At 66.5% G+C, this 15,329-nt stretch overlaps 1 protein-coding gene across 3 annotated transcripts; it reads right to left on the bottom strand.

Moving 5' to 3' along the window:
- Nucleotides 1–524: 524 nt before the first annotated feature.
- NOTUM (notum, palmitoleoyl-protein carboxylesterase) lies at nucleotides 525–7,769 on the bottom strand. Of its 3 annotated transcripts, none has more exons than XM_037068663.1 (12): nucleotides 7,723–7,769; nucleotides 5,766–6,136; nucleotides 4,611–4,663; nucleotides 4,437–4,532; nucleotides 3,904–3,964; nucleotides 3,744–3,802; nucleotides 3,337–3,439; nucleotides 2,681–2,872; nucleotides 2,485–2,585; nucleotides 1,773–1,920; nucleotides 1,151–1,198; nucleotides 525–999 (listed from the first exon to the last, which is right to left on the bottom strand). In XM_037068663.1, exons 2-12 carry the CDS (start codon nucleotides 6,107–6,109, stop codon nucleotides 693–695), a joined length of 1,512 nt encoding a protein of 503 aa, XP_036924558.1. In that variant the 5' UTR covers nucleotides 6,110–6,136; nucleotides 7,723–7,769; the 3' UTR covers nucleotides 525–692. The 3 variants fall into 3 exon arrangements, with proteins under 3 accessions (XP_036924558.1, XP_036924549.1, XP_036924539.1); XM_037068654.1 differs by lacking the exon at nucleotides 7,723–7,769 and adding an exon at nucleotides 6,929–7,191; XM_037068644.1 differs by lacking the exon at nucleotides 7,723–7,769 and having other exon boundaries at nucleotides 5,766–6,497.
- Between the last annotated feature and the right edge of the window lie 7,560 nt (nucleotides 7,770–15,329).

Genomic DNA, 15,329 nt, shown 5'->3' with positions numbered 1-15,329 from the left:
GGTGACAGGACTTGGCGTGTGCAAGTGCCCAGCCAGCACCACGAAACTGCGCCGTGGATGCCAGTGCGGGCCGCCTTGGTGGCGGGATGAACGGACTTGGAGCTGCTTTCCCCGCATCGAGGTCTCCCCTCCCGGCTGAACTAGTGAGCAGAAGGGGCGCCCTCTGGGGGAGGGTCAGAATGGGACGCGAGGCCGGTGTGGGCTGCACGGTCCTCCCTCCCCCTGCCGTGGGCCAGGGTTGGGGGAGGGGTGCAAGGCGGGCCAACTCTGATGAAATAAACACGTTCACAGGGAGAAGTTCTTTTGTTGTCTGGTTTTTCATTATTTAAAAATATACATTACAAAACAATATCATTCATCATATATTTCTTGCTTATTTTCCTTTTAAAAAATTAAAGTAATAAAAAAGTCACTTTATAAAATAATATGAGAGGACAGGAGAGGCCGGGGCTGGCTGGGGGCTGGGGGGCGGGGGTGCTGAGGAATCCAGTGCTCTGGCTCCCCGCCGTGGGCTGCAGGCGGGCGAGGCTGGCGGTCAGAGGGGTCCCGAGGCCTCTGCGAGCGTCGGTGGTGGCGGAGGGGCAGTGAAGGCTGCTGGGGGCAGGCGTCCAGACCGGCATGGGCGCGGCCAGCCGGGGCCCAGGCCGTCCCAGGGGGGCAGGAGGGTGGCAGGGTGGCCTGGGGCGGCCAGCCTAGCTGCCACTGCTCAGCATCCCGAGCAGCCTGCCCGGCTCCAGGCCCTGCTGCTGCGCCACCGTGTGCACGTCGAAGCCCAGGTGCAGGAGGAACTGGGCCACGCTCATCTCCTGCCCCGTGAACTGATCCCGAATGGTGGGGCAGGAGGGGTTGCAGTGTGGCCAGGAGCAGCCGTCCACCAGGTGGACCGGGCAGCCCTTCAGAGGGGCCTTGTTGGCCTTGTGGCTGTCCTGGAGGCTCCTGTCCCAGCAGTGGAGGGCCCGCGGCAGCGAGGTCCCCTTCACCTGGACATCCGTCCAGTGGCTGTGGACAGAAACCCGGCGGGGTGTCCGCATGGCTTTGGCAGCCCTGGAAGGGAGCCGGTGGGGGGTGGGGGGAGGCGGGCGGGTGGGCGCCGGGGGCTCCGTGGGTTCAGAGGGAGCCGTCTGAGCGGGCCAGGCAGGGGCGCACTGACCTGTGGAGGACGATCTCGTGGGAGAGGCAGGCAGGGGCGAAGCTGGCCCTGTGCAGAGACACTCTGCTGGGGAGTGGCCCGCACCTCCTCCCCCTTCCCCACCCCGTGCCCCCCCCCCCGGAGCCTGGCCCACCCAGGGCCAGCTGCTCCTCACCCCAGGCCTTGTCTCCACCCATGTGCTCCCTGCTAACCCTGGTCCCTTCCTGCCTCCATGCCCTGCTTGGTGTCCAGCTGTGGGAGGCCATGTTGGCCAGGCAAGCACTATGTCATCTTAAAACAGGCTTTATTTTATTAAAAAGTTTTATGCGCACAGTAAAACTGAGGGGCGACCCAGAGTTCCTGTTCGCCCTCTCTCCCTCAGTCTCATTCTCAACGCCCCACCAGGTGGTGCACTGGGGACCTACAGTCCCCCTATGCGGAGACTGGCTTCTCTCACCGAGTGACGTGCCCCTCAGGGCCCCCCATACCTGTTCACACCCAGATACAGCCCAGGTTTCTCCAGGGCTGGGAAGTCCAGGGGTGGGCCCGCACTAGAGGCAGGTCTGGGCCTGCCGTGCGCCCCTCGGGACCTCCATTTCGGAGCCTGGCGGTTCGCCACCCGCGGAGAGGGGCCCGTACTCACGACACGTCCTTGAGCGTGTGCCGCAGCTCCCGGCCCACATTCTGTATGTACAGCCACTGGCCCTCCTGCACTGGCTGCCCCGTGAGGTGCACGTTGTCCACGGTCAGCTGGGCCTCGTCGAACAGCCACTGCACCACGAACACCGGGCCTGGGGGGCACGGCTCAGCTGGGCTCGCTTGGTGCTCGTCACCCCCACCCCCTCCCCGGGCTCACTCAGGCTCTCCCAGTCCGGGCCAGCTGGCCTCCCCTCTTCGCACCCGCCCTTCCTTGAAGAAGTACCTTGTTCAGCCCCCTGCCCACCACCACCTTTCCCTGCCTCCCAGGGACTTGTTTCAACCCAGATTTGGTGATGATGATGTCTCTTGGCACGGGACCTTACTGCTCCCCAGCATGTGGGGGTGGGGGTGCAATCCCCATCCTGCTGCCCAGGAGCAGCTTTGGGGGTTGGCTCCCTAGCCCGCTCCTCACCACGAGAGTGGGCAGGCAATTCCCAAGCGCCCCACCCTCCCCCCCAGCCCCACCCTGGTCTGCCCCAGACCAAGCAGACTCAGGGCTAAGGCCGGAGAGTCCCAGGCAAACGGGACGAGCCTGTCACTCTGTTCCAGGTCCCGCCAGTGGCCTGAGCCTGGCCTCTGGGGGCTGGACTTCAGGCTGGAGGCACGGGGTTCCCGCCCCTGCTCGTCCCACCAGCGCCCCCAGCTGACACACTCACAGCGCAGGGTCGGGTAGATCTTGTAGCCAAAGAAGCAGTTCCACTCCTCGCCCTCCTTGAACTGGCGCCGGCAGCGCTCCGGGACCAGCCCATTCCAGTACCTGGGCCGCACCCACCGGTCAGGCCGGCCGGGACCCCACCCCTGCTCCTCCACCCACAGATGGACACCCCCAGGGCCCAGCCCCCTCCAGGGCACCTGATGCCTCGGCGGATGGCCTCCGTGGGTGCGCAGGTGAGGATGTCGATGCAGCCCGTGCGGCGGTACTGCTTGTTGTCCAGGAACCAGCCCGAGTCGGCCAGGCCCCGCACCTGGATGGCCGGGTAGCCCAGCTCCTGCAGCTGCTCAGCCACACGGTCCACGTTCAGCAGCACCCCGATGCCCCCCGCGCTGCAGGGGAGGAGAGTGTTCAGCCCCCAGAGCCTGCAGGGCCAAGCCCCTGCCCCAGGGAGGGTTCTGGTGCGCCCCCCCCCGCCCCCCGGCACTGGGTCCTGGAGGCGGACCCAGCACTGGGTGGCAGGTGACGTGCTCCCTCCCAAACCTCCCTCCCCTCCTCTCTCCCTCTGCCTCAGTTTCCTGGCCTGACCATAAAGACGCACTCTGTGGCCTCAGCCCTTCCTCCATCCCCCCAGATGTCCCCAGGGCTCCATGCATGCTTGCTGGGACACAGTGACTAAGACCCCAGCCTCCCAGGACCTGTGGCTTTGGAGAAGGCACGCTGGTCTGTGGCTACCTGCTAACTGCCTGCCCAGGTCCCCAGGCCCAAGGCCTCCTTCACAACCGCAGCACGAAGTGCGGAAGCACCTTCCAGAGAGTAAAGCTGGAGCCTGCCCCGCCCAGGCTGCCCAGCCCACCTGCTGCCTGCCAGCAGCAGCACCTTGGCCCCGCTCAGCCCCTTGCCCAGCAGCTCTCGCACCACCTCCTGGATGATGAGGGTGCCCATGAAGGCGTATCCATCTGCACGGAGAAGGGGGCAGCTTCAAGAGGGGGCCTGGACCCAGGGCCAGGCCTCCTGTTCCAGGTTGGAAGGAGAAGGGGTCCCAGCTGGGGGCTGGGGAGACTGAAGGGAGGTGGGCCAGGCACTCATGGCCATGCTGGGGGCCCCTCCCATGGGACAGCAGCTGTGGGGATCCCCCCCCCCCGAGGCCAGGCCAGCCTGGACAGCACGGCCCTGGGGCAGGCTGGGGTCAGAGGGAGTCACAAGGCTGAAGGTCTGACCCTCCCAGCCTGGTCTGGGGGGGGGGGCGGGCGGGGCACTCACTCTTGTCGGACATGGGTGAAGCCCCACTCCAGACGTCGCTGGAGCAGTAGGGGATGAAGCTGCAACACAGGAACAGTGAGCGCACCCTGCTCCTCCACAGCTCCCCCCCCCCCGGCCGGAAGGCCCCCTCCCCGGGAAGGCCCCGCCAGTTCCCTCTTACACCATGTTGGCGTTCCACCAGTGGGGGTTCTCCTCTGGCTGGGAGGACAGGATCCCCGTGCCTGCGTGGGGGGAGAACAGAGGCAGTGGGTCCTTCTGGTGGAGGGGGGTTGTGTGCAAGGGTGGGGACCACAGGAAGGGCTGGGACATGGGGGGGTGTCCTGCATGGCCCCTAAAAGGTGGGTGCCGTGCTGCCTGGAGCCAAGGTGGCTGGGGAAGTGGAAAACAGACAAAGTCATCACGGCCAGAGTGACCAGCCAGGATGTGACCCCCTGGATGTGGCCCTGGATCGCCCCTTCCCTCTCCACCTGCTGCTCTGACCTAGGGATGACCCGTGTTCCCTGAGCCGCAAGCCAGCGCTGGCAGGTAACCTGTGACTAAGAAACCAAGACGAGTGTGAGGGCGCCCTGAGCTTAGGAAGTTCAGAGAGGGGCGGGGCAGGGCCCCTCTGGGGTTCCCGCGAGCGGAGCCAGGACCTCCAGTTGGGAACCCCGGGAAGCCCCTGGTGCGTCGGGCCACCCGCTCCCCGCCTACCAGTGCGGGTGCGCGGCCAGTCGCTGGAGCTCATGAGGCGCCGCATGGTGTTGTAGCGGGAGTCGCAGTTCTCCCGGTTGAAGCAGTACCAGCCGCCTGCGGGCACAGCCACCGCTCAGGGATCGCGCGCCCCGGGGACCCCCGTCCGCCCCCGCCCGGGCCCCTGGGACGCACCTTCCAGGAAGAGGAGCCACCGCCGACTGCCCTTGGATTCCTTCAGGTAGTAGCTGCAAAGGAGCGCGGGTGGGCGGTGAGCCGTGCGCAGGGCCCGGCGCCGGGCAGGAAAGGGTCATTCCACCTGTCGCCGGGCGCGCGCCGGCCGCACGGGGGCGCCCGCGGCCACGTCCACGCCGCTCGCAGCGGCGGCCCGCGGCGGCCAGCCCCGCGAGGTGGCGCTCGCGGGGCGGGGACCCGCCGCGAGGGGCTGTGTGGTCCGTGGAAAATCCCCACGGCCCGCCCCGCGCGAGACAGGCTGTAACCTCGGCGCCGGCGGCCGGGCAGGGAGGCGGGAGCCTTCGCTGGGGCTCGGGATCCTCCTGGGACGCACAGTGGCGCTTGGGAAGCGCAAAGCGCCCCCGCCGGAGCAGTGTGCGCGGCGCGGGCGACTGGGACCCGCCGGCGCGCGCGAAGGGGCGCGGGCGCCACCGAGGCGGGTCGCCGCCTTCCTGCCGAGGCCCCTCGGGCTGCCGCCCCGCTGAGCGTGTGGGCTCCGCGCGCTCCTCCCCAGCCCTCAGCGTCGCGTCCTGCCTTGATCTATTTTGGGGGTGGAGAGGGGTGAGCGCCGCTCCCCAGTCCTTCTGCCCCACCTGTGCCCCTTCCTCGGCCCTCGGCCCGCTGGGGCCCCCGGCAGCCGGGGCAGCAGCAGGGAGCCGACCTTAGCAGGGCTGGGGTGGGGGTGGGGGCACCGAAGGGCTCTCCCCGCCCCGCTGCGTCGCCTCCTCCTGTTGGAGCCAGGGCCACTCGAGGACCGCCATCTCCCTGCCCAGGGACCGAAGGACACGAGCAGAGGGTCTGGGCACCGGTGGCCGAGAGGTCAGTGCCCGGACTGGACAGGGACCAGTGCTTCCAGCGCTGCCCCAGCCCCGGCGCGGGGAGTTAGGGAGACGGCTCTGCTGAGCGCAGCGCCTCCGGGAGCCCGACGGGAGCTTTTCCCCTGGGGGCGGGAACCGCCACGGCCAGTTGGGAGGGTCCAGCACGGAGACTCCCTGCGTCGGGGCCGGGACCGGGAGGAACCTCGCAGCCCCGCTGCGGACTAGGCGGCGCGGAGCCCGGTGGGGGCCCCCCGGCAGGGGCGCGCCGGTCGGTCGGGGTGGGCGGGCGCGGCCTTACCCGGCGGGGCTGCCGTCATTGCAAGTCACCGACGTGTTGAGCAGAAGGTGCAGACGCAGCTCCTCATCGAGCTGCTGCGCGGAGCAGGGGTACAGGGACTGCGCCAGGCTCTTGACCTGCGCCATGAAGCTGTCCATGTTGCCCTCCACGGCCGTGAAGTCCAGCGGGAAGCTCTCCACCGGCGGTCCGGCCGCGGGCGCCGCCTCGGCGCGCTGCGGGGACGGCTGCGGGGGCGGCTGCGGGGGCGGCTGCTGGCTGCGGCGCCGCCAGGTCTTCCTGCCCTCGCCGCCCCCGGCCCAGTGCAGCAGGCCCAGGAGCAGCAGCACGCGCACCCCTCGGCCCATGGCCGCGCCGCTCCAGCCGGCGGCCACCTGCGGAGAGCGGACGGCCGTGAGGCGGCGGCGGCGGTGGGGGCGCCGGGCCGGGGGCGTCGGGGCTGAGGGGTGCGGGCCGCGCCTGCTGGTTCGCCCGGCTGCCCGCGCTGGGCCTGGCCCAGGAGGCGCGGGAGGTCGGCGTCGAGGCTCTGGGGTCCAGGCGCCGTGGCCGGGGCAGCTCGGGCTTCGCGCGCGGCCGGCCGAGGGCAGCGGAGGGTCTGGGTGCGCTGGCTCCCGCCCGCGCCAATAAGCGGCGGGGGCCGAGCCTGGGCGTAGTTTGCGGGGGCCGCGGCGGCCCGGGTGCCCGCGCGTTAGATGTGCCGCCGCCGCCGCCCGGGCTCGGCGGAGGGGGAGGGGACCGCGCTCGCTCTTTTCTTGGCGGAGGCATCGCCTTTTCTTCCCAAACCGCAAGCCTGACGGAGGGGCCTGGACTACCCCGGCGCGGCCGCCGGAGGCGCTCCCGGCCCGGCTCCGTGGGGGGCAGCGCGGCCCGCGGCCCCGGCGGCTCCAATCGCCGCGGCCAGCCCGGCGCCGCTGCCCCCGCCCCCGGGACAGCTGGAAGGGGGTGCGGCGAGGGCGGCGGCGGGGAAGGAGTGGGGCTTTTCCGAGCCGGGGGGCACTCCACCCGCCGCTCGGCGCCCGGGCCCGACGGGCTGGGGGCGCAGGGTGGGCGCGCTCACCCGACGGGCCTGGGCGCTCTCACCCTGCCCAGGCCCGGGGTGTAGCTGCCGGGCGCCCGGGACCCCGGTGCACACCCCTCCTCCAGCGGGCCCGGAAAACCCCGCTCACCGCGGCCCCGCTGCCCGGGCTTCTCGGCGTCGCTCGCCCCGCACCACCAGCCCGCCGTGCGCCCGGCTCGGCTGCCTCGCTCTCTAGCGCTGGCGCAGTGCCTCCCAGGACTTTTATCCTGCCGGGCCCCCGGGATCAAAGCGACGGCGGACACAGGGCTCCGCGTCTAGGGGCCGTCTGCAGCGCGCCCGGGGCCTCCTGGAGCAGCGGACAGGTGTGGCTCGAGGCCCGGGCGCCGTAGGCAACGGTGCGGGAGGGACCGGGCGCCCCTACGCGGCGCCGAGGAGGATTCCTCCGGCCCCGCGCCTGGAGGGACAGATTTTGGGCGGCCCTCGGAGGCACTGGGGCCAGAGGGGGCGCTGCCATCTGCCGAGGCCGCTGGGCTGCGGTTCTGGGTCTTCCCGCGGTGCGCCCTGGCTGCAGAGCTCCAGCTGAGGACCACGGATCCCGGACCCACTCCTTGCCCTGCAGCTCGGGGGCGGGGTGGGGGAGCAGGTGACGCGGACAGGGGGCTAAGATGGAAGAGTTGCCGGCCTGGCCTCAGCTCAGCGACCTCCACTGACCGTTGTAGCTGACCTTCACCTCACCTCCCCAAACCACCAAACGGGGGGGGGCAGAGGAGATTCCTTGTCAGAAATCAAAATGGGGAAGGGGCAGGTGTTTATCCAGGAGGTTTCTTCCCCAGCGGGTGGGGAGACAAGGACAGCAAAGCATTTATGCACTCCCCTGACACCCCCAGCGCCCGCTCCCCTCCCAGCTGCTGCCTGCTGGATGTCACGACACCCAGAACTCACCTTCTGGGACGGAGTCTAGAGCTGGGGCAGGCCTCCCCGAGCCCCCTTCCGATCCGGAGCAGTGGACAGGCTGTGTCCCCTGGAAGGCACCAGCAGCCCCTCTAGGCCAGGAGATCAGAGGCCGCCAGGGGCTCTGGCCGCAGCTGTGCCTGGCCCCTGCCTTTGTAGTCTGCCCGGGCCCCTTTGGCCCTGAGCACTGAGTGATGATGATCTGAGATTAGGAAGTTACAACACCCACCCTGCACGCACCCAGCAGGCCGCTCCAGCCGGGCTCTGGATAGTGGCAGTGGAAGGCCAACCAGGGCCCCTGAGAGCTGCTCTGTGAGCGCCTAAGGGCTGCGAGGCGCTGGGGTACAACCCTCAAAGCCTGAGGTCAGCCCTGGGGCCCTGGAGATCCACCTGGGCTCAGGGAAGGGGAGGGCAGGGCCCTCCTAGGGGTGCTGGGGGCAGGGCCCTCCGCAGGCGTGCTGGGGGCAGCTGCACCCATCTTCCCCATGAGGGGGACCCAAGGCCCAGGGGGGCTAATGGAGGTGCTGAGACAGCTTTGAGTGTTTGGAAACCCACACTGGCCAGCCCCCGCTGTTGTTGGATCAGCTTAAAGGCCCTGCTTGGGACAAACCAGAGGCAGCGACTTCCGACACAGGCCGGTTCGTTGAGAGGCGGTCTCCCAGCCCTGCCGACCCAGGCGCTGGGGACAACCTGCCCTAGGCCCCTCTGGCACTAGGGGCCTGTGATTCCAAGTCCCTGGCAGGGAGACTCGGCTCCCAGCTGGACGGCCTGCCTGTGAGGGTTGTGCTTGATGCTGGCCTGGCTCGGAGCCATTTCCTGGCCGGGGAGATCCTGGGCAAGGCCCGTGACCTCTGTCTGTGCCCCCATTTCCTCTTCTTTAAAGTGGGGCAGTGACCGTCCCCCCATCAGAGGGCTCCTGTGGGATTACGGGAGCCCATGCGTGAAAGTGCTCGGTGCAGCACGCAGCGGGGTGGCAGCCTGGTTGCCAGCGACATGCCGGGCCGGGGAAGAGCATATGAGATCCCCTGGCGTTCGCTGTGGGGCGCCGCGGCCCGCGCATTGGACCGGAACAAGTTCCTGTTTGGGTTTGGCCAAGGCTGCAAGCAGAAGCAGAGAGGTGCTGCAGCCCCACCTCCCCAGGAGCTCCTTGCCCTTCTGCCCCCTGCCTGCCCAGCTCGCTCTTCTCCCACCGCCCCTGGGCCACCCTGGCCGCTGTGCAGGGCCTTCCCTGGACTCAGACAGACGGGCTCTGCCCTGCGCCGGCCCCCAGGCACCAGCTCTGTCTCCGCACCTCAGACTCCCCACTCGGAGGGTCCCGCGGTGAACCCTGGGCAGGACAGCATGTCCTTTGGTCTGGTCCTCTGCTTCCACACTGCCTGTATGCAGCACAGTGGCCTCCCCTGACACGGGGGAGGAGGGGACCTTGGGCAGCTATGGGTCAGGGGCCACCCCAGACTGGCTGGGGGTGGCTAGGATAAAAACCAAAGTTGAAAACACCAAGTGTTGTGAGGATGTGGGGACCGTGGAACTTGGGCACTGCTGGTTGGGGGTCTGAGATGGTGTGGCCGTGGCGGAGCCCAGCCCAGTGGGTCCCCAAAGGATCGAATGGGGTCATCGCATGATCCAGCCATTCCCCCAAAGCGTGTCCTCAAACAGATTGGAACCAGGTGTTCAAACAAAAGCTTGCACGTGGACGATCACGGCAGCACCAGTCACAATCACCGACAGGCAGAGAGCCCCGGGCACCCACCAGCAAAGAAGTAGGCCGCCCAGGGCACTGGTGCTCGGCCGTAGAGAAAGGGCCGAGGTTCTGGCGCAGTCACAGCGGGGCCTGAGAGATGCCGAGCTGAGTGAGATGCGCCACACCCAGAGGACCGTGTGCTGTGTGATTCTGTGGATAGGAACCGTCAGGGATGGGCCAGTGCACCGGGTCCGGGAGCAGAATGCTGGTTGCCAGGGGTGCAGGGAGAGCTGGGCAGGGGCTGCTGCGGGGGTGGGGCTTCCTCGTGGGGCCATGAAATCGCCCCGCCGTTGCCTGGCAGGCGGTGGGGCCCAAGGTCGTGATCGCACTGAGGGCTGTGGAGTTGTGTGGCTTCATGTGATGCGAGTTTAGCCCTAAAACCCCCAGAGCACCAGTGGGTAAGACCATCGAGAGTTAGCAGGCTGGACGTGGGGCCACAGAGGACTGGGAGGATGGGGCCAGGGGATGAGAGTCCTGGTCCAGCTCTGGAAACCACCCCCCTCAGATGTGGAAAGCGTTTTATGCCCCCACTAGCTCACTAGACAGATATCTGTGGGGTGCGCGTGGTGGACGTGGCTGTGCCCCATTTCTGCACCCAGGGCCTGGCTCTGCCCCGTCTGGGCCCGGGGCTGGGCCTCCGAGCCTGTGTCCCCAACTGTTCGTGCCTCACCAACCTCACCAGGTCGTGGGAGCAGGACATGAGGCCGGACGTGTAAGGACAGCGAGTGGGTGATAAGTGAGGTCATTGCTCTCGGCTGGCAGCTGGCCATCCCTCAGTGCCCAGGGCAGCCCGAGTTCTGACGCAGGGGCCTCATGGCACACCTGGAGGGCAGACACTCAGCCTTGTGGACCAGGAGCAGGAACTAGGTCCCAAGTTGCCTTTTGGCAGCGGTCCAGCAGGCCACGTGACACCATGACCCCAGCCGTCCCGGCCGGCCCCTTCCCCTGCCCCCCCCCCCCCCCCCCCCCCCCCCCCCCCNCCCTCCCCCCCCCCCCCCCCCCCCGCCGCCACACCCAGGGTAGATTCTGCATTGTTCCTGCCTCTCTGCCTCCCGGTTCCCATTCAGGTGGGCAGCAGGGGCCTTTGGCTGAGTTCGGGACCCCCTGGCCTGGTTCCGAGCAAGCCTGGCACGGGGAGACCCCAGAGGGCACCTGTGTCTTCAGCAGGAGCAGGGGATGCTCTCCTGGGGGGAACACTGTGGGGGAGGGCAGGGTCTCAGGGGAGCACAGTGCTGACCACTTGGAGCTGTGGCCTTCGTGGGCACATGCCCAGGTCCTGGGAAAAGGGCATCAGAAACATCACTTCTCAGGAAACACGATGTAAGGCTTGAGCTGGGGTGCACTGGTGGCCTAGGAGAGAGAGGGCAGAGGACTGGAGGGGGCGGTCAGTGCCCAGGGGGCCCAGCTGGGACCCGGCCCAGGGTCTGCCAGACCAGTCACTCACTGGGCCTTCAGAGGTCTGGGCCTTCAGCAGCCCTGGACCCAGGACCACTGGGTGGACATGGGATGGCTCCAAGCCACCCGGCCCGCCCCCTCCTGGGCCCCTTGAGGGCCTTGAGCTTGAGGGTGGCAGCTCTGCGCTCCAGCTGCCGCCTGCTGTCTGGGGCCCAGCTGTTGCCTGCTGGCCTCAGCTGCCCCGCCTCACACAGCCACCTGGGCAGCTTCAAGCCCCAGCTGCTGGTCTCTGAGGCTCAGGAAGGCTGGGGGGCACGGCCGGCCACTCAGCTCCCCACAGTGGTTAACTCCCAGCCAGCCAGGAGCCCATCTGCGCCTCAGAGCCAGGGAGGCGCCTCAAGGCCAGCCCCCCACTTCCCCATCAATGGGAACTCCCCACGGCCTCATATCCTACAAACCAGAGGAGCAAAGCCCCTCACCAGGGGCCAGGGTTGGGAGCTGGGACGGCTGGGTCAGGTCCAGGCCTCTCATAGACAGCTCTGGGGCCTGACGCTGGGAGATGTCCTCTCCTGGGGACCAGGTGACTGACTGTCTGCAGCCCTGGCAGGAGCAGCTCTGGGGTCACCCAGCAGCAGGGGTCACACACCACCTGCCCTGGGGCCGAGAGCACCTGGGGGTTGGGGCCCCCTTCTTGCAGGGGTGCGAGCCCCCAGCTCTGCAGGGGGAGGCTGAGTCTGAGATGCCCCTGGGGCCCTCGGGCCTCACTCCTGCTTGATTAGGACCTGCCTGCCTCTCGGTGCCCCTGTGCCGCCCTGCCCTCCCCAATGCAGGAGGGCCCTCCTGGAGGCTGGCCTGCAGCAGACCCAGAGCACCAGGGTTGCCCAGGGACTGGCCCAGACCCAGAACGGGGTGGGGTGGCATGGGGGGAGTGAGGGCAGGGGGATGTCTGGAGGGCCTTCCCGCACAGGGTGGGGGTGGGGCTGCTGGGGGGCCCTGGGAGCGCACCCAGCGAGCCAGCCTGTGCTTGCTGCTCACGGTGCAGGTGGGGAAGGGCAAGGGCGGGCTGGGCTGCCCAGGCCCCTCCGCGAGGGCCAGAGCCAGCTCCTGCTCAGCTCTCCCAGCTGCTGGCTCGGCTGTGCCCTAATGAGCTCCAGGCCGACTGGCCCCCATCTGTGCAGCCTGCCGGTCCCCAGCCACCGCGGCATAGCGGCTGCAGACCAGCGTGGCTGGTTGGCCACGTGACCTTCCATCCACCCTCCTCCCCACCCTGTGATCCGCACGTGGCCTCTGGGGAGGCAGAAACCAACCCTCAGATCTCGCCCCTGGGAACCTGTCAGCGCCAGCAACATCAAAGGGGGCAGCAGGCCGGGGGCGCGGATGCTTCTCTTAAAGGGCCACGCCACGTTTTAATTCAAAGCAGACCCTGGGAGCAGCTGTCAGGCCTCCCGCTAGGAGGGGGGCAGGGCGGAGGGAGCTGGAAGGTGGCCGTCCCTGCTCTCTCTCCAGACCGGGCGGCTGCCTCGGAGCTGACGGGGGGCAGGTGGGGGCTGTGCTGAGTGTCTGGAGAGCACCATCACCCTCCACCTGGGGGTCGCCGCCCGTTTCTCAGAGGGGGACACCCAGGGCTGAGCAGGGGCCCCGGATGAGGGCAGTGGCTGTTCTGCCCGCTGTTGGGGTAACAACTGGAAACTGAGGTTGTGAGATCAACAATGTGATCTCTCTTGCACATGTGAGTGTGAGCTGAGGTTCTTACCTGCCCAGGTGTCTGTCCTACCTGGAGGCCACCAGCTGAGACCTGGCGTGGGGCAGCTCCCCGCTCGTGGGTGCGGTGAGGCGCGGGGAGGGTCCCTGACTCTAGTGAGTTCACTCGGTGGAACCCCGTCCTGGCTCGGGGACCCCAGGACTGCACAGCAAGCTTACCTTCTGGAGGAGGGAGTGGATGAAGACAGACCGCTGTGATAGGGTGTCGAGAGGGGAACAGAGCAGGCTCAGGGCTCCCACAGCTGGGGGGCTCGCTGTGTGATGTCCGGTGTGGCTCCACCTCCCTGGGAAGTGGGCCCTGGCCGCTCTGACTTTCAGAGGGAGAGCAGAGGGCCTGGCCACCAGGAGGTGTCCTCGCTCAGGTGGGTGCAGGTTGGGGAGCCTGGACCATGGGCCCTGACCACACCCCAGGGTGCCGGAGGCCGCAGCAGCCTGCACTGCGTCTCCCCGGGACCACCCCGCTCTGGCAGCATCATGCCAGGGGGGTGGGGACTGGACTTGTGAGCAGGGTCCTGGGGACTGCGGGGGGAGGGGGGAAGAGTGCATGAGGGCGGGTCCTTGTCACTTGCTGGATGTGGAGGAAGGGGAGTCCCGCGCCTCCGGGCGGGCGTCTGCAGAGAGCAGAGCAGGGACTCTGGGGCCTCGCAGGACCGGACGGGGTGGGAGCCCCCTGCTCGGTCTGTTCCTGCTCAGTCGCGCCTTGTCCTCGCCACTCCCGAATCCGTGTCCTGCATCATGCAAATGTGGCCTTACATCAGAAAGCGTGGAAAAGACCTTAAAATGTGTGACCCGACTGTTCAGACGCGAATGAACCTGTGTATCAAATCAGCATGGCCACACAGAAGAAAATAACTCATTCGGTGAATTTTGAACACAATACCCTGCTTTTCTCTAGTGGGGTGCGTTCTGAGAACAGAAATAACTGCCAGGAGAGCTTGACATTTTCTCAGTAGGTCTGTGGTTGGTGGCGGGATTGCTGTAGGAGTCCCAAAGCTATTTGGGGGGTGTTTTGGAACAGAGCGAATAAGTATATTCCTGTTACTGAAAGAACGGTTCTCACCGTGGAGAAGGGGTGTTCGGAGGGGTCGTGTGGATTTGCCAGTTTCTGTAGATGGAAAGCGGTTGAATGTTGACCGTTTCAGCCGATACAAATGCAGAATGAGGGAGGAGGAGGAAGGAGCCCGAAGGCGGTGTGGAGGGAGAGGTGCTCAGGCTCTTACAGGTACGGCCTGTGCGCCGAGGGCAGAGGCACCCCAGCGGCCTTCAGCACGCCCCGCTCCAGTCCGTGGCTTCCAAATCCCGCACCCTCTCTGAAGGGCCAAAGGTGGTCACGAGAAACACCGGAGTCGGGGCTGGCGTGGGGAACGTCCTGGGTGGGACGCCTTGTGGTGGCAAAGTGCTCCGAAAATAGTGAGGTCAGAAGTGTGGACAAAACTGGACATGCTGTGGGGAGGTCACGGATTTGGACAGGACGTGACTGCACAGAGTGTCCCGGACACAGAAATTCCTGACTGACAGCGGGTCCTGGCAGGCGGTCACGTCCTCGGCCTGCAGATTCCTCGACAAAGGTCAGTCTTTGCCTCCGGGGAGCCTGCTGTGGTCTCCCTCATCTGAGATGATGGATCTTGGACACTGGTCTCCCTCCCGGTGCATCTGAGGCAACGCACCTTGGAAACCTCCACACAGTGTCCTCTCCAGGCCCCTGAGGAGACCACGGAGCCCCTCGCTGTCCTCTCGGGGCCTCTGCCAGCTCCACACACTGTCACTGTCGTCAGCCGCCCGCACGGGTCCGTGTAGAAGTCTCTCCGCTGCACTCTCCACCCAGCCCCAGCGTTTCCCCGCGGTGCTTCCGCCCCTTGATCGACGACCCGTGGATTTCCTGTGACCCTCCTTAGGTCACCTCTGTGACCCTAATGTATGAAATAAGCTGTAGCAGGCCCTGGTGGGGTGGCTCGGTTGGTTAGAGCATCGTCCCGATATGCCAAGGTTGTGGGTTCAATCCCCCGCCAGAACACATACAGGAAGCCAGCAATGAACGCACCAGTACATGGAACAACAGACAGATGCGTTTTTCCCCTCTCGCTCTCTCTCAAAATAAATACAAATAAAGTTTACGATAAAATAAGCTGTAAAGCTGCCATTTTTTCCAGAGCGTATTCTCCATCTGTGGAGAGTTTGCTTCCTGTCGACTGTTGTCAGTTTGGCTCAAATAGACTCACAAAAATTCTCTTTGATTGTCTCTTACATGGACGAAGGAAGCAGGCAAGGAGAGACGGAGGCGGGGAGACCAACTCAGATCTGGCGTTGGTGGGAGGTGCCCTGGGGTTGGGCCACCGGTGGGAGGTTGGGGGGGGGGCCTTGCTCTCTGGAGTCCACCCTGCAGGGTCGATCGGCCAAGGCACACAGGCCGCTAACGTGCTCTCCAGGGTTCAGAAAAACGTTACACGCGCGCAGAGAGAGAGAGGCCAGAGCAACGGGGCAACGACACACTCAGACAATGGAGATCCTGTCTAGCCGCTGCCCAGGCGCTCCTGGTGCTGTTCTGAAAACTTTCTTCTAAGTTTCAAATAATATAAAAATAAAATCCACCCCTGTAAAAGATGTACAGGAACCAGCTGAAGGCGGGCTTTCCGGCTCAATCGGGATTAATCTGAGCATCAAAAAGAATAATTGAGTGAAAAAAGAATCCATGAATTCGTAT

The sequence above is a fragment of the Sturnira hondurensis genome, unplaced genomic scaffold, assembly GCF_014824575.4.
Source record: "Sturnira hondurensis isolate 20B ecotype Veracruz unplaced genomic scaffold, ASM1482457v3 Scaffold0001221, whole genome shotgun sequence".
Lineage (NCBI taxonomy): Eukaryota > Metazoa > Chordata > Mammalia > Chiroptera > Phyllostomidae > Sturnira > Sturnira hondurensis.
The sequence above is the reverse complement of the archived record's forward strand: the minus strand, read 5'-3'. Positions and strand labels throughout refer to the sequence as shown.